Raw genomic sequence first — 17861 nt, forward strand, 5'->3', positions numbered from 1 at the left:
AGAAAGAGGTATACATATTATTTTTTCGACAATCGACTATAACCAAAGTGAATGAAAACTGATGTTTCATTGTACTTTACTTTCTCTTAGAAATTAAAATTAATAAAAAAATTAAGCGGTGCTCTGGGTCATGTTTACCAGACTTATTTTTCAACTGAAAGACTGTCACCTTGGGCTTGTGCCATATTTACTTGATCTATATTGGGTATATTGTGACATACCCGTATAAGAAATTGTATGGCAGGAAACACACAAACACTCTTTCCAGCATACTAAGCAGAACATGTCAGATTTACATGTGCTGTGCTGATTATTAGAACGGTGTTCGAAGCCAAGGATCTTGATTTAAGTTCTTACACACTGAATTTCAATAAATTAAAGCATCTTTTTGTGAAAACATAATATCGTTTATTTCATCTGTATCTGCCAAAATAGCGAATGAAGATTTTCTGTGGACTTTTCAGATTTCCGCAAATTAACTGAGATTTGAGGTGAAAATAAAGTCTCTGCCAAGTAGATAAAATTTTGAAAGTACATGTATGTGTGTGCGTGTGTGTGTACTTGTGTTGTTTCATATGTCACCACTTAAGACTATTTCAATGAGTCACTCAGTTAAATTTTCTAATGCTTATAGCCACAACAGTATAACTGTATTTTATATTGTGATACATTAATTAACATTAATAATTGCGTGCATGCCCCATGTTAGGATAGAGAACCAATCTGCGTGCCAGGATTTATACTGGACCAGCCACCGGGATGTTGCAATCAACTGTTGCCGCGCAAGAATACACCCGGACACAGGACGCGGATGTAGACTGTGGTAAGCCCAGCACCGGCGAAAGGCTGTGATGCGCCCTGGGGGGGGAGGTGGGGAGAAAAATACTGTGCCCACCTCCACCCCTCACCCCAACCACCCACACAAACACATATCCCAAAAGAGAACCTTTCATCAGCAGCAACATTGAATCAGGAGGAGATTTCAAACTCTCGTCTGAAAGGTTTTATTGAGTGGCGACACTTCGACTACACACTGATGCAGACAAGAAATCTGCCGCACCTCTCCCTTCCCCAGGTTCGTGTCCCAAGAGTTCCGCCTGACAGGTGGGTTGTACGAGGAAGACAGAGACAGTACAGAGTAAATGCTGGTGTCCAGGTGCCTGCCAAACACATTCCAATGTCCGGTCTGACAGAGTTTGTTAAGAACTAGAGAAGTATATAACCTACAGGTCTCAATACACATTATCTCCTTATAACCAATATTAAATATTCTATCAATAAAGTATTACAAGCTATCGGTTCAAACTGTATACAAACAGACTCAATCTTAGATAATAAAAATAAATAAAAACAAACAAACATTCCAATTCGACAAATAAATTAAGCGTAATACACCTGTGCAAAAGTTGTGTGTGTGTGTGTTTTAGAAAGAGAAAGAAGTTAAAAAAAACCGCAAAATGAAAGTATTAGAATAAAACAAGGTAAGATGTTGAAATATGTATGCAAATATAAAAATTACAATTATTTAGTTGTGTGGGGTAAGTTACCTTTCCAACATTAACAACACGAACAACAATAATAATAATGTCAAAAATCTAAATTGTATCCAAATAATCACCAACACACCGAAATTAATTCACATTAACAAAAATTAAGGGGGATGTTTATAATCGGTAATTAATCACAATATTGTTAATAAATTGAAATGCTAAAAAAACTGCCTCAAAAGACAACTTTCAAATGCAGGCTAATAACCATCGTAGATAGAAAAATTCCAGGATGAGCAATGAGTAGGTTCAGAGGTCAAGTACCACGTGATGTTTGTCGTGATCTGGCACGAGCCGCCAGCTACAGGTGCTGGTAACGATATGGTGAAAGGGAGAGTCAATATTATTGTTTACTCAAAGCCGTTGTAAATAATACAGGATGTAGGCAGGCAGCTGTCGCTAACTCTTGTCTTGTTTGGCAGTGATAGTAACCCTAAATAATTATCAGGGTGGATTCGATAGGAATACCTTTGAAAATAAATAAATATGTCAACAATCATGTAATCTAAAGAAAACATGAATTTTCACACAGTTTGTGTCAAACGTTAAGCTGAACATGTGTTCTTTAATTTCAAGAGCAGTTAGGTGTCAATCTGTCATGTTTGATGCTGGTGTGCATGACATAAACAGTTAGACGGCTGCGTAGTGACCTTCCTGCACTCAGAGAATAAAAACAACCTTACCAGAGAGGTTAATTTTTTTTACTTTGATGGGAGCTGGTTGAACATTTGACTTCATCTGTCATAATTACTCGAGATACTGTTACACCATATCCCGATGCCCCTCTTGTTTACTTAGGATTTATAGTGAACAAAGGAAACTTAGTCTGCAATTAGTTCAGTTGACATTTGATTGTTCTGACAGCAATTAGCTTCTGTGGACTGCAATGTTGTGAGATCACAGAAGTAAACAGTTATATACAGTGCTAAAACATTTTCTAAGAGAGGTGGACCGGAACTGTATGTGGGGACCAGGATGATGAACTTTTCGTAAATAATTACTACTGCATTAATTTTGATTATATGTAATTAATCGGGACAAACTTATCGCAATGCCTTATCTCCCGTATTCTCATTTTCTCCGCCTCTTTAACAGCCTGCTTTAACTGAAACTTACTGAGGACATTTTGTTTACCATTATTTTTATAATTTATAATTTGAGAGTCATGCACGTGATGAGTAAACAAACATTACAAACACTGAGTATACTTAAGAAGTTTCGATCGTTCTTTCCTGGTGTATACGCAGACCAGAATAAAATATCTTAAAATAAATAAAATATCTTATAAAAGGAGGGAGGAAGCTGAATGGCTGTGAGCCTGTTACCGCTCCTCGAAGAAGCCATTTCGTATAGATGTAGCTATTATTTGCCAGCGAAAGATTCAAATTGAAAGTTCGTTAACTAAATCAAATAGCAATGCCAAATAGGATCAATTCTCTTCTCTTGGAGTTGAGATGTGATCATGGAGGTTCCGGAAGCTGGCGCTGTTCCCGGTCACCAGGGGTTGGGTAGGTCGAGGGTGAGAGTTGATTCCGCCCTTTGTTTTTGTGTCTAGTTGCTGGAATGTTTACCAGGGATGTTTGTTCCATGTTTTAGTTTACACTAGGTATTTACAGACCGTGGGAAGTGCATGTGATGGATCCTACCGCATAAAGTAATTGAGTTTCTGACTAAATGCATCGTTATTAATTAATGTTATTAGATGCATAAGGTGTGACTTATACTTTTCATTGGTTCAATAAGAACTCAATATACTATTCCATACACTCCGTATATCACAATCTTTCAAACTAAAAATAACTGCTGTTATTGTTGATGCACGCGCTGTTACAGGATTATTTACCTGTTGACACCTGTGTGCAAGGTCGACGAGTGACCACGTTGTGAAGAGTGATTGTTTAGAGACCTGTAAACATCCTTTTTTTAAATGTCAGGAGCAGAAATTTGTTTTGCTGTGCACAGCAATGAAAACAAACACGAGGTTTCTGACGACTATTCACTTCTTCATTGTCAGGTGTGACCGTCAGGTGTCCTGGTTCTACAGGTGTGGTATGAAGTGATAATGTTGCAAAAATAGTAGAAATGCTTGAACAATATAACCTACAAGAAAGCTGTTTCTTTTGAAAAGATTCAAAAACAAAGTAGCTGTAGGCAGCCACTAACTGTTGCATTGTTCATCAAAACAAGTCACAACTGACCATACTAGAACTTGAAAACTTTTTAGGAGGAAGGTTGGGTGGAGAGAAACTCTTAACTTAAATGTTGAAGTACGTATTGCTTTTTAATATTTACCATGTAGGGCAGGATGCTATTTAACAGCACAGAGTTATCAAACACTATGAAGTACATAGGTTAACAGATAAAGAACAACAACTGGGTGTAATTTGACAGTCTTCTCAAGAGGAAAAAAATCTCGACCAAAGCACAGGTGAGGATACAAGTGACGACGGTTCCAACGAAAACATCAATGTACCGACTGCAAAATTATGAAACAGGGAAAAGCAGTGAGAAAATAATAGTGAAACTAGCCATGACATTACTTGGCAACAAAGCTGTCTGCCAAACGCTGGGGGGCCGCTGATGAAAGGTTTTTCTCAAGCCGGAACTACTCAGGGCATGTAACAGGTTATGCTAGTTATTGCTCTCTGTCTGAGCATTGGTTGTGATGGAGCGTGGGATAATGGCGGTAAAGCTTCAGTAATAACCTAATGCAGCAAACAATACAAATCATGCAAATCCTTAAAGATGCGTTGTTGTTGTTGACAAAAGCTGTCGGTCGTTCACTACATGGTGATGTCTGCCTGACAAACAAATGCCAGCTTTAACGGACAGTAACAGTCATTAAGAACGAAATTGTTTGGGTAGGCGATCTCAACACAGTCTTTGACTCTCCCAGAGTCGTCCGGCTGGCCACGTGACCAGAGTGGAGAACCTCTCATCAAGGGGGTGCCGTCGCTCCACGAGTAATTACCCTCGCTTACATTGTCGTCTGCTCCAATCCACAGACCTTGGCCTAATTTAGGATTTATCCATTGACCTGCACAAACATGAAGATTTTCTTCTAACCCGAAACATTCGTTTAATCTCATTTTACCAATTAATTTAAAAAACAAAATCAAAAGTGAATGCTGAGTAAAGTAGCCCTCAATAATTCATAGTAGATGGACGGACAGATTGCCGCGTGTTTAGTGATGACAAAACGATTGTTTTGCAGTGGCAGAGGTAGTGATGTTTGGACATGAAACACGACTGTCTTTCACAAAGTTATTTAAATGCAGTTAAATGACATACAAGAAAAGTAAATAAGAAAATGATTGACAGAGTGGAGATGTATTTCAGCACTCATTTGTGCAAAAACTTAGTGCTTTAACTCAGAGACACCTGAAAAGAAATCCTTATTTTTAAAAAAAACAGACTATTAAACCTAAATTCAAAATCCAGACAAGGAAAAGCGGGTGTGCTCCACATGCGCCGGACCCGGACATCACCAGTTTAAGCTGAAGAACAGGTGAAGTAACACGTCTCGCACTCTAAATCTGATAATAAACGAAGTTATTAAGACACAGCAACAACAACAGCAACAGCAACAAAAACAGAAATACTTTCACTCGCCCTCACGCGCACCTACAGACTAGAATAGTGTGGAACCCAAAACAATAGACGTCCACTCACCCAAATGGCTTGTGACAGGTAGGATCAATGTATAACAGTTGATGCAGAGTTTCCCTGAAATTTATTGTCTTTACAGTCTCCTTTCCATGCTTTGATACTTTTGTGCTTCATCCATTAATCGGGGCACTTTGACTTGATGATGATTTCAAGTAAACATATCAGAGCAAAGTTCTGACTGAGGGACATTTTTGTGGTAATAACTGTGTAGGTGTTCTGCTTATCACAGAGCAAAATCTTTTTTCATATTCCAAACAAAAAGCTTCACTTAGACATTTTTGTCACATTAACTGAAAATTACTTACACGCATAATTTAAGATTGTAATAATCATTAAAAATTAAGGAGTCAGCCCTGTATCCTAATCACTTGTCTTTCTTAACAATAATGATTATATCTTTTCCCCCTAATTTGCATATATCATAAACAGGTAAAATAATTTTTCACATTGTGTTATTAAACACTGAAGTTATCCATGAAAAACTGCAACACACATAACAACAATAGAATCAACATGCTGTGACACAAAATTATGTCCACATTAGCTGCTATGGTTACGGTCTGAGAACACGTGGGTCTGGTCATCACCAGAACATCTCATTTGTTAAAGCTTTGTGTTTTATGAGGCAAAAATGTTTTTCCGGAACATCACACCATGGAAAGCCACAGCTCCTATCCCCCCTAACAGCTCCCTTTGGTATACCTGAGCATGAGATCGCACTGTTAGACAGTGCTTAATTCTACTTATCTAAAAATTAAAACACAACTAAAATAGCCATTTGCATTTTTAAGTTTTCTTTTTATCTTATCTTCAAGCTTTTCTACAAAGAAAGACTACTCTTGATTTTTTCTTTCGTCTGTAATAACTCTTTAACCAATAAAGATAATTTGTATCCTGGTTGTTTATACATATTTCTTTAAAATTTACTCAGATGTATTGTTAGGTTAGCTAAGTACCGATGTTCGATGGTTAAGTTGTACTTTTTTGCAATTTTGTTACGAAGGAAGTAAAATAATGATAACCATGAAAAATCGCTATGATGTGCATACAGCGGAAGCTGTTACAAATAACAGTAAATATTTCTTTTAAGCAGCATACACATAATGCAAATAATCAAATATGTAAACAATTTTGACTAAACAGCACAGTTATAATGCCAAATAACATAAAACTAATTTGTATACATTACTGAAGTTTCTTTTTTGTTCTTATTCGCCCCTAGTGGAGCATAGGGCCGCAAATTACTAAAGTTATGATGTCAATATTTTTTGAAATATATTGCGTGGAGGATATCCGTATTCGAGTTACAGACGACACAATAGAATATTGATGACAGCACGTGTTCATGTCAGACCACGTCTCCCTTGACGTGGATGCCTGTTGTTACTGGCCCACCTTCTCTCGCAAAATATTTATTTTTAATGCCAGGTGGGAGTGTGGACGAGAGTATATATTGCTGATGCCGCCCTGTGTTCAGACAGTCTGAGGTCTCTCCTCTACGAACCACGTGATCACAGCGAGAAGTACAGACGTGTCGATATGGTAAGCGTTTATGTAGATAACACACTACTTATTGAAAGTTTGTATAAGTCTGAGGCGCTGCAGTTTTTTAAGAATATTAAAAAAACTTAACCATTACAATCAAGTGATGGTATGCTGCAGATTTAACGTTTTATGTTTATTATTTACAAGTTCTTTTTTTTAACGACTCATGTTTTATATTCAACAGGTTCATACTGAACCTTCAATTTTATCCTCCGTCAGTGAACAGAAAATATGATTAGTTTTGTCTGTTGGGTATTGTTTATTAGTCTACTCAATCAAATGCCATCGTGAGTGTATTGACTATTTGTTCTCAGGCCGCCTCACACTCACCTCGTCTCACAATCGTGATGCTACTGGCTCTCACCTTTGTGGTGACTGTCACCTTGGGCAAGTTCTTTTTCTTGTCACTTGTTTTGTTGGTTAAAAAACTTCATCTGTGATCAGTCTATTAGAAATAAACATCACTGGTGTTGTTGTCTTGACAACAGCTAGTCTTAACAGAATAAGTAAAATAATAATATATGTTATAAATACATATTATGTAAAATATATGTCATGAGCAGGTAACGGATCAAAGAGAATTTGAAATTCAGGCTTGATGATCACAGCAATAAGAAATTTATTTATAACAAAACATGTATAAATATAAGATAAATATTTTGTAACCTTATCTCTAATTTCACAGCACTGTATCACTTAGCATATTTTAAAACAATCTATATTAAAGTTTGTAATGTTTACGATCACTCATTTTTAGTGTATCCGCATAAGAATATTACTCAAATATTGAAAACACAAACAAAAAGGAAGTGCAGGGAGATTAACAAAATGTAAATATACATAACATAGATGAAAATAGAAAAAATAAGAATTAATCTAACATCTATGTAATTGCTGCGAATGTAACCGTTAATAAAAAATCTGCAACAGAAAGCACGGTAATTACAAACAGGTAAACAATCACAAAGGCAGGTTTTAGAGTTGCGTTGTTTCCAGAGCCCAAACACCTGGACAGAAAATTACCAGTCTTTAAAATCAAGATTTCGCTTACAAAAGTATTCCCCTCAATCAATAATCTACTTTCAGCTACTTATTTCATACATAAAAAAACTAGAAATCCCTCTATCAAAGTAAAAGTTCCACCATTAATTCACAACATTCACAATTAATGATTATCAGAATTTTCATTTACTCTGGAAACATCTTTGTTGCTCGTCCGAGTAAAGCTGCTAAGGCTCCCTCCGGTAAACCTACATTAACAGTAACTATAGTAGAAATAAGACATGTTTAAAGAGGTTTATGTCTCTTCATTATGTACAATTACTGACGGTTACTGCACTTTCCTGCTTTCCTGTCATCAGAAACTCTCTCGCTCGCCTCATTGCCCATCGCATGGTGATACTCTTTAACTTAAGATTTATTTGTTTAGTCAACAACAGTTTTGTTTATTTCTGGCTACTTTTCCCGATGACTAGGATACATTAGGGTTCTTTTTGTACGTGTTAGAATAGAGCACGAGGCTTGTAAAGTCACGTGACTAAATAGTTTGATTTGGTCTCGTTTATCGAAGTGTAGACAATAACCCTGATAATACAAACTTTGTTGTTAGATAACATTGTAAGGGAAAGTGATTCACTGTCATTTCTGCACGTGCAGAACAACACTTGAAATTCTAATTTGAAATTGTCGGCCGTTAAATGTCCGACTGCAGCTATTAGTAGTACCATTGGCAGTCAAATTATCCGTTGTAGGAAAGTCTCCAGTGTCCGTTCTGATAGAGTGTGCACGGAGACATCCAGACAAAGATTGACAGTGACTACACCAGTACACACTACTTACACTTACAATGCCGAGGGTCGCTAATGTAAAGGTCAGTTCCTGACAACATGTTGCGATGTAAACTTGTTTGTGCAGGTGGCTGTCCTGTAGATAAAGGTTACGAGCTTTTTGACAATCATTGTCTGAAGCTGTACTCTGTCCAGCAAGACTACCAGACTGCCAGAGCGAGCTGTGAAGCTGATGGAGCTCATCTCTTTCACTTCAAGTCACGTGATGAGGATGTCCCGGCCTTGCAGCATCTGTTGACCAGGAGGGGTAAGTTGATACAAATGCTACTGTCATCTACAGCACGAATGAGGTGTAGTACGAAAAATTGGTAAATCCAAACTTAAAAAAGGACATACTGACGTTAAGAAGAAGAAGAAGAAGAAGATGATGATGATCATGATGATGACGACGAAACCTTGTACAACGCTTTTCCAAAAATTTGCTCAGAGCACTTTACCTACACCATATACAGATACAGACTAAATGATCAACAAATATGTATCAACATTCTCATTTAAAAGACTCCCGCACTTGTACAACATGCACTCACTCATACACAAAGTACAGCCAATAGATGGCAGTGTGATAACCAGGACAAGTGTTACAAACCTCAGGGTAAGTCCAAGTGAAATGTTTGTAGGCTAAAAGGCCCACGACTGGCAGCCAGTGAGGATGTGAAATCTTAGAACTTTGTATGAGAAGTTACAAACACTGACTCTATACTCAAATTTTTTTGTAAAGTTCATTTGCAAAATGACATACTGGAAAAAAGAAAATTAAATTAAAAAAATCAGTTTGCATATTTCAAGTACTCCATTTCAAATACTAATTTACTAAATACAACTAAAACAAATTTATTTTAAAGTTACTATTATATATTGTTGTGCTAATTTTTTAATAGAAAATTAAAAGGTATTTTATGTGAGGTAGGTAGTTTCAAATATTACAAAATTATCAATTTTTCATGAGTAACGAACTAAAAACAAATTCAATTTATAACCTTTAGACAGATGAGATTTTGTTCAAATTTGAAACACTGATAGAAATCACGTATATCTTTTAATTTACATTATGTTAATTACTTTTACTTCTAGTGGAGGGGGGTAGTGGTTAAAAATGAAGAGTAAGCATCTAATATTTCATCTGGACACTTCCTGGTCAACCCAAACTTTTAATTGATGGTGGTGAGAGAAATAACACATACAAGCGCAATTCCGAGTAAATAATAAATAAATACCCTCAAATTTGTGTGGGTAATACAGTCAGCCCACCCACCTCCTTTTTGATTAAGGGGAGAGCTTTAAACATTGTTATACATACTCACAAAGTAGCTTTAGTATGTTAACAAATAATAGTCAGATGTGGTTATTATGTCCGAGGGCCTCGCTGCACATTTCACGTCCCCTCGTTAATTCACTTGATTATTGTCTGGCTCTGAGTTTTAAGCAGATTAAAATATTTTTAATCATTAAAACGGTGCAATAGTTCCAGAAATGTTGTTATCTATAATATTAATAATTACCAATGGTTTATTTTAACAATTCAACCTTCCAGCTATAATATATCACTAACGATAAAATGTTATCGATGTGTAACAATAAATCATCGACTCAGTTTTTGTTCTGTTTTTCTGATAGTTTCTTAACACTGTCATTAAACACTACAAATAATCATTTTAAAAAATGATGTTGTATGCCGTTTAATAATATAAATACCGTAATATCCTATTTTTGTTTTCGAATGTGTGCATCAGCAAATGTAATGAGTCTAAAGAGGACAAACATGAACAAACTTTTCTCTTTATTGCCTGTCAGTTAAATTTAGTTACTATTTTAGGCTACCCTCTGGTATTTTCCAGCCTTTTCCTTTGATTTCTGGTAGATATGTTCGTACATAAACATGATTGTAGTTTTTAAAAAAGCATGTTATTGTAGTTTTCTAGTTTCTTAGTAAAACATAACTAAGGGACATTAATACTCTTTCTAGTCCAGATGTAAGCAAGTTATGATATATTTACTTTTATTGTTGGAATAAGATGGAAAACGGGAAGAAACTGCACACCACACACACACACATACACAAACACACAAAATTGAGTGGTCTACTGCAAAATAGTTGGATAACTAAATGAATTCTATTTAAATGATTATGTGACCATCTAAAACTGTGTACGATGTAGGGTTTCGATCACCTCACACAAAATTTCCTTTCTTTTCCACCTGAAGCTTTGTCGACAACGTATCTTATTTCTTCGTGGTAAAACTTTCACATTGTCTCTTGTCTTTTATTTTATTCATAAGATTGTAATGTAGACCATTAGATGAAATATTCATTAAAAGAAGGAAATCATTCTTTGTGCTCAGGTGAGGTGCTCCAGGAAATAGGACAAGGTTTATTGGTTGGAGCTAATGACCTTGCAGTGGAGGGAAAGTTTGTGTGGAGTGACGGCACCTCTCTGCCGACAAATACCGGACTCTGGGCCGTCAGTCAACCGGACGACTATTTGAACAACGAGGACTGTGCTGAAGTCGGCAATTCAAACGGTATCGTGCTCAACGACGTTTCCTGCTCGTCGAAGCTGAAGTATGTCTGTCAGGTAGACATCAACAAGCCGTGAATGACAAATAATGAGCTGTCAACATTGTACGTTAGTAACGGTCAGTCCGCTGGTCTCAGTCTCCTTCTACTTTTACCATGGCATACTGGTCATGTTAAAATTTGACGAAATAAAGAAATATTAAAATCACTCCTTCCACTATTGTGTTGTTATCCCTCGTAATGTAAGAGTTGTCGAGAAAGTGAATGTGAGACTGTTGTTAGTAATATCGTGTATGTCACAGAGATATCAGTCACAGTGGCAGAGGTAGATGTTTCATCTTGTATATAATTATCTCACAGGAGATAACAGACCAGAACAATTTGTAACTATCTGATAAATTAACCCCCTTATCATCTGTTTTCTTCTTATTTTCAATTATTTGAGTACAAACCCATGTTGAGTGTAGTAACCGGTAACCGACGGGCGATTGAACACATGATCTTTGCCTACTTTAAAACATAACGAAGTACAACCTGATCGATTGACTTTTTCAGCAGTTAAAGGGAAGTAATCTATAGTGGAACAACTCCTAAAGGTTCCAGTATTTTATTTTGTTGCTGATGAACGTTTATTTTAAAACTTCTAGAAGATTTACTTACTTTCATTATTACAGAAACATTTTTAATTTAAAAGCACAGACGTGCAAAATAATTTTACCTGTGGTCCCTTGAGGCATTTGTAAATGTGCAGGCTTCAGGTCTGTCACTGCAATACACAGGACACGGGAGGGAACTTCTGCATTGCCTTCATTCAATAGTAGGTTACCTCCCTTACACCGTGAAAGCCACTCTCAAAGAGAAAAATGTGACAGGATATTTTGCATAAGCATAGCTAGATACACTAAACCTCTGTTTTCGTGGATAATCTAAGAACTAAATAAAAATTATTAACGTAAAGAATAAATGAATATTGCACATGGTATTTTTTATTCTGTAGACTCTTCTTTGTGTATGGAAGACGGCAATGAAAGGAGAAAGAGGTATACATATTATTTTTTCGACAAAAGCCGAAATCGACTATAACCAAAGTGAATGAAAACTGGGGTTTCATTGTACTTTACTTTCTCTTAGAAATTAAAATTAATAAATGAAATGAAGCGGTAGCCTGTACTTACCGTGTACTTACAGTCTTTGTGCCTAAGCTTTACTATAGCATTACGATTCTTGTAATAATAAAATCGGTTAAACACCTCTAAGCAATTCATTCAGTTTCACTGAGTAGCACAAACAGGATGCAGCCTTTTATTTTCTTCCACTGGTGTCCGGGGTCATGAACATGTTTACCACACTTATTTTTCAAGTGAAAGATTGTCGCCTTTCCTCGGGCTTGCGTTATACTTACATTACAACAGGTCTATCAACAGAAAAAGGACACCGGCTGCCAGGGCCTCGGTCTAACACCATCCTGCACGTCCGGCACTGCCTGTTGCTGGAGGACTTTCCAGAAGCGTCAGAAAAACCCGCCGAGGACTGCACGCTCGGGAAAAGAAAGAAGGTGCAAAAGGGGGGAGAAAGGTCAAAGGGAGGAGGTCCTGGACCTCGCGAGACGGACAGGGTCACACAAGGACGAGGTGAAAGGTCGCTTGATTCCCACCCAACGACAGGCCAGCAAAGTAAGGGAGGCCGAGCACGAAGACAACAAAATAATCGCCGACACGCGACAGTTCTGATTGCTATCAATGACCTCACTTTCACGCATTCATCACAATTTTCAACAACACAGTACATATGTTGGAGTTTTGGATATGCATTTTATTTCATTTATTAAAACCAGTCGTGATAGACAAGACCAGAATGCGTTCATGAGTCATAACGTACCACGGAGTAAGAGTAGATAAACAACTGAAGGATAAGAAGACGGTAAATTTTCGCTCGTTCACTGCATTTCGATGTCTGCCTGACAAACAAAGCCCAACTTCACAGAGCAAGTGAAGTCGTTGATCACGATGTTGCTCGGCTGGGCGACCTCAACACAGTCCTCGTTGCCATTAGCGTCGTCTGGCTGGCCGGTGGACCAGAGTGGGGAACCTCTCAACAACGTGGTACCGTCGCTCCACAGGAAGTGACCCTCGGTTACAGTATCATCTGCTCCAATCCACAAGCCTTGACCTAACGTTGAACTAAGCTCTTGTCCTGCACAAAACATACAGTTTATTTTTTATTAAACATTGTTTAAATGCATCAAGGTAGCAAAAATTAGTAAGACAAAGAATTAACTAATTAATTAAACGGCTGTCTCAAGATGATACTTCACACTCGTCTGATAACACACGTCAGCGGCCGTGTGTAACATACCCATCGTGTCCAGCAGCAACAGCAACGGCGGGCCGTCCAGCTCACGTGACTTCAAGTTAAAGAGATGAGCTCCATCGGTTTCACATCGCCTTCTGGCAGTCTGGTAGTCTTGCTTGATGGTGTACAGCTTCAGACATCGTTTGTTGTAAAGCACATAACCTTTGTCCACAGGACAGCCACCTGTACATGAGATGTTACATATCATGAAACTCACCGACATTCAAAAAATGAAAGATACAGGCAAAAAAATGTAACGGAAGCTACGCATCCACAATAGAAGCTAAACATTTTGATGAAATATTTCTGACCTAATCAAATAAAAAAATGACAACAAATTCTGATGGATACACGATTAAATAAACAAAAATAAGTTTGACTAATAAAGTTTCAATTAAACAGAATTTAAAAGGCTGTAGTAGTACAAGTATACTACCAGGGGGAGAAGGAGCTGGCAAAGACAAGATCAGACATGTTACAAAGGGAAACAGATGTTACACAAGGGAGAAATCATGAAATTAAAGTAGTTGTTAAACTTTGCTTGCAGCTCTGTATCCTGGACACGTGACCTTAAGGGAGTAAACAACCTGGTATTTTCGAAACGCTTTGCTTCAGTGTGCACGTGCATAAAACAGCAATTTGGAAATGTATACTTATTTAAACAGTGTATATATATATATGTAATACGTAGTGTTTAAACATAGCTATTTTAAAAGTACAGTTTTACTGTATGATGGTCGCTGCAATATGTTTTGAATCGTATTTTCTGCTGCGCTCAGTCGGTCAATGAAAGACTCAAGCTGGTCGCACTTTGCTTGGCGATGAACCAGGTAAGCCATGGCGGCCACGCCGCTGTCACCGCAGTCTTGTGATGTGGCTGCTGTCTCCAAGTCCTTCACACGCTGCACGAGGCTGGAGAAATTCGCCAGAGGTACACTGTCTTCACTAGACATCTTGTCTATCTGCACGTCGATCTGAGCCCATTGTCTGAGAGGAGACTGGTTGTCAAGACAACAATCGTTGGGGTCACGACAGTCAAGGTGACAACTGTAGCGGCCAGGTCTGGCAAGGGTCACGGGTAAGTCCAGTGTGAAGTACTGTTCAGAGAACCCTGTGCTGGCCAACAGCTGTCCTACGGGATCCTGGAAAACATATTAAACCCACGATAAAAACCGGCGCAGTGTATATGAGAGCAAAGAGAAAGACAGGTAAACGTTTACTGGACGAAAGTGAGGCCTGGTTGTCACCCACTCAAGTTAAGCACCAACTTTTGAAAAAAATATCAAAATTGCTATCTTCAATATGTGTTTCTCCCTATTTCTTCTATTATTGTTTGATACGTTGCACTGTTGTAGAATATTTGTAGACCTGGATAAAAAAAAAAAAAACAGCAAGTTAAATATCCCATTGTCACTCTCGTTAATGAAGAACTCTCTGATTTTATATTTCCTACTCGAAATTTCTCGAATTCCATCTCTGAAAAATGCCACGTTGACACTGCTTATGGTAGTTTGTACTACCAGAAAGTGTTGTGACTTACCCTCCAAATGACAGAGACAGGAGGAAACCCTAGGAAGGTCACAGCACCACATCTCAGACGAATTAATGAGAGGTCAGAAGTGTCGGACACAACAACTAGCCGGCTGCCGGTGATCTCAGGGGGTTCTGCAGACAGAATGTTAGCTGACATTAACCATAGCTAGACATATGTTAAAGTATAATAACTGATGTTAATACAATACTCTATAGGTTTTAAGGAGCATTTTCAAAACAATAAGGTAGCGTGAATTATAAGAAACGTAGGTTTTGTTTACTGGTAGTTAAATCAAATGAAAGATTGTAACTGTATGAGACAGAGATTTCACGAATCGGAAAGTAAGTCAGCCGTTAAAAATTAACAAAACAAAAAAAAAATAAAAATCTACACGATATAAGCAAACAAAAGTACCAAAAATAGACATATTTTATTAAAATATACATTAGAATTTCGATATTACTTACTGTTTTCTTTTTGTTTTCAGTTGTCAAAGAACAAATCAAAGTTGAATTAAGTAACCGGTAACCGACTTGAACATGGCGCTTGAACACAGAATCTTTGGCTTCTTTCAAACATAAGCAGATACCTTTTTTTTTCTCTCTCACACACAAACACTGCTGTTAAAGGGAAGTAATTTATAGTGGAACAAATCCTAAGGGATCCAGTACTTGCGTCCCTTATGTAGTCATTCATATACGCACAGAGCGATTTCTTCTAAGTTACTACCCCTAGATAAGACATATTTGTCCTACTCTGCCCAGGCGCCACCGGGTAGAGCTTATTGATTTGTGAGCTTTTCGCCTTTTAAACATTTCTATTTATCATTTAGAAAACTAGTTGTTTCCTCCCGTTAGTCGATCTGTCTTCTCTTTCTCACTCATTACCTCCAACCACGAGTCTCATGCTGCTGATAACGGAGCTTCCATCAGAATGTGTGACCTCCACGCGATACACTCCTAGGTCACTCGTCGATAGGTTTCTCAGCGTCACGGATGACTGAGCGTCTACGAATAGTCGCCTCTAAAAATAATATATTTTAATTTTTGTTTAATATGTGTTTTATTTTACAACCATTTTTAAAGTCTTCTGTTCTTTATGTGGGTCCTTTTGTTTTGCTTTTACTTTTTAATTCACCACAAAACACTGTAGCTAATCAAAGCTAAAGTAGTCAAGAATATTATCCTCTTAAAACTTGTTTAGTGCCAGAAATTGCAGATAACATTTGCTATCCATTCAGACACGTTTTCTTTTGATTAGGAGGCAAAACGAGAGAGCGATCAAATAGGGAGAAAAGGAATTAACAGGAAGATGAGGAAGGAGGACAGAGAGAAAGGACAAGAGATGGAGAATTTTAAAAATGGTCAAATGATGACATATACGAAAGCCTCATCAACACTTTATTTTGTTGCTGATGTATGGTTATTTTTAAAATTTCAAGCAGTACTTACTTTTATTATTACAGAAAATTTTTTTTTAAAGCTGCAGACGTGGAAAATAATTTTACCTGCAAGTCCCTTGAGGCATTTGTAAACGTGCTGGCAACAAGTCTGTCATTGCGATACACCAGGACACGGGAGGGAACGTCTGCATTGCCTTCAGTCAATACAAGGTTCTCTCCCTTACACCGTGTAACCACTCTCGTCCCGGTGTCTACTCCTGCTGGCCCACCAGCTATGATTGTCCATTGCAGAGTTGACAATATGACACCTGCTGATAAAGTTTGATATATTATCGCTATCCTACAATATCTCAGATTAAAGGTATAGTAAAAGTTTCGAATGTTTTTCATTATCCTAGAATTCTTACATATATTCTCCGTTAACTGTATATTTGTGAGGTCTTTTCGTTCAAAAAGTCAGAGGGTTGACCACAGACAACATTGCTTTAAACTGTGATTAGAAAAAAGATGACTTACCCCAGATAACAGTGACGACAACCATGGTCAGTTTCATTGGGTGGTGAAACTTCAAACCACCTAATGAAGTTAAAAAATTATATTAACCATATATATAAATAACAAGTTATCAATGTGTGTGTGTAGGTGGGGATTAATGCAGTGGGAGTGTGGGTGAGTGTTGTGTGAGATTGTACGAGATTGAAAGCACTAGATGGAGGAAAAGCCATAGACACAAGCGAAGGAGAAAGAGAAGAAAGTGACACTATATTTTGCATAAGCATAAGATTCATCATTTCTAGATACAGTAAACCTCGGTTTTCGTGGATACTCCGTTCCAACACAATCGGCGAAATTCTAAACCGACGAAAACTGAGGCAATTATTTCCATATGAAAAATGTAAATCCAATCAATTCGTTCTAAACGCCCCGAAATAACTATCAGAAACACATTGTATAGAGAATGAATATACATGTAGCATTTAATAACAAAAATAATAAGAAATAAATACAAAATAAATACAAATTACTGACGTAAAGAATAAATGAATATTTTACATGGCATTTTCTATTCTGCAGATTCTTCTTTGCGTATTATTTTTTGACGAAAACCGAAATCGACTATCACTGAAGTGAAAGAAAACTGAGGTTTCATTGTAATTCACTTTCTCTCAGAAATTAAAATTAATAAATAAAATGAAGCGGTAGCCTGTACTTACTGTGTACTTACAGTCTTTGTGCCTAAGCTTTACTATAGCACTACGATTCTTGTAATAATAAAATCGTCTAAGTACGTCTAAGCAGCTCACTCGGTTTCACTGAGTAGCACGACCAGGATGCAGCTTTTTATTTTCTCCCACTGGAGTCCGGGGTCATGAACATGTTTACCACACCTATTTTTCAACTGAAGGACTGTCACCTTGGGCTTGTGCCATATTTACTTTATCTATAT

At 37.4% G+C, this 17861-nt stretch overlaps 2 protein-coding genes across 5 annotated transcripts; one reads left to right on the forward strand and one right to left on the reverse strand.

Moving 5' to 3' along the window:
* Positions 1-6635: 6635 nt before the first annotated feature.
* On the forward strand, positions 6636-11337 carry LOC112561214 (alpha-N-acetylgalactosamine-specific lectin-like). The gene is made up of 4 exons (XM_025233556.1): positions 6636-6758; positions 7076-7148; positions 8676-8855; positions 10952-11337. Exons 1-4 carry the CDS (start codon positions 6756-6758, stop codon positions 11203-11205), a joined length of 510 nt encoding a protein of 169 aa, XP_025089341.1. The 5' UTR covers positions 6636-6755; the 3' UTR covers positions 11206-11337.
* Positions 11338-12929: 1592 nt separating this feature from the next.
* LOC112561200 lies at positions 12930-17777 on the reverse strand. 4 transcript variants are annotated; one of them, XM_025233535.1, is made up of 8 exons: positions 17629-17777; positions 16931-16990; positions 16520-16725; positions 15900-16035; positions 15019-15143; positions 14206-14620; positions 13482-13661; positions 12930-13319 (listed from the first exon to the last, which is right to left on the reverse strand). In XM_025233535.1, the coding sequence occupies exons 2-8, from the start codon at positions 16965-16967 to the stop codon at positions 13063-13065; spliced, it is 1356 nt and encodes a 451-aa protein (XP_025089320.1). In that variant the 5' UTR covers positions 16968-16990; positions 17629-17777; the 3' UTR covers positions 12930-13062. The 4 variants fall into 4 exon arrangements, with proteins under 4 accessions (XP_025089320.1, XP_025089322.1, XP_025089321.1 ...); XM_025233537.1 differs by having other exon boundaries at positions 16520-16722; positions 17629-17776; XM_025233536.1 differs by having other exon boundaries at positions 17640-17752.
* Between the last annotated feature and the right edge of the window lie 84 nt (positions 17778-17861).

Source organism: Pomacea canaliculata, linkage group LG4, assembly GCF_003073045.1.
Source record: "Pomacea canaliculata isolate SZHN2017 linkage group LG4, ASM307304v1, whole genome shotgun sequence".
Taxonomy (NCBI): Eukaryota; Metazoa; Mollusca; class Gastropoda; order Architaenioglossa; family Ampullariidae; genus Pomacea; species Pomacea canaliculata.

Bases quoted from the DNA above. Each gene is read 5' to 3' on its own strand.
- LOC112561214 (XM_025233556.1), top strand. The intron at 7,149-8,675 runs GCAAGTTCTTTT...TTGTTTGTGCAG, and splicing joins TGTGGTGACTGTCACCTTGG to GTGGCTGTCCTGTAGATAAA. The intron at 8,856-10,951 runs GTAAGTTGATAC...CTTTGTGCTCAG, and splicing joins GCATCTGTTGACCAGGAGGG to GTGAGGTGCTCCAGGAAATA.
- LOC112561200 (XM_025233535.1), bottom strand. From the start codon at position 16,967: ATGAAACTGACCATGGTTGTCGTCACTGTTATCTGGG. The intron at 14,621-15,018 runs GTAAGTCACAAC...TATGTTTTCCAG, and splicing joins CTGTCTCTGTCATTTGGAGG to GATCCCGTAGGACAGCTGTT. The intron at 13,662-14,205 runs GTAAAACTGTAC...TCTCATGTACAG, and splicing joins ATTGCAGCGACCATCATACA to GTGGCTGTCCTGTGGACAAA.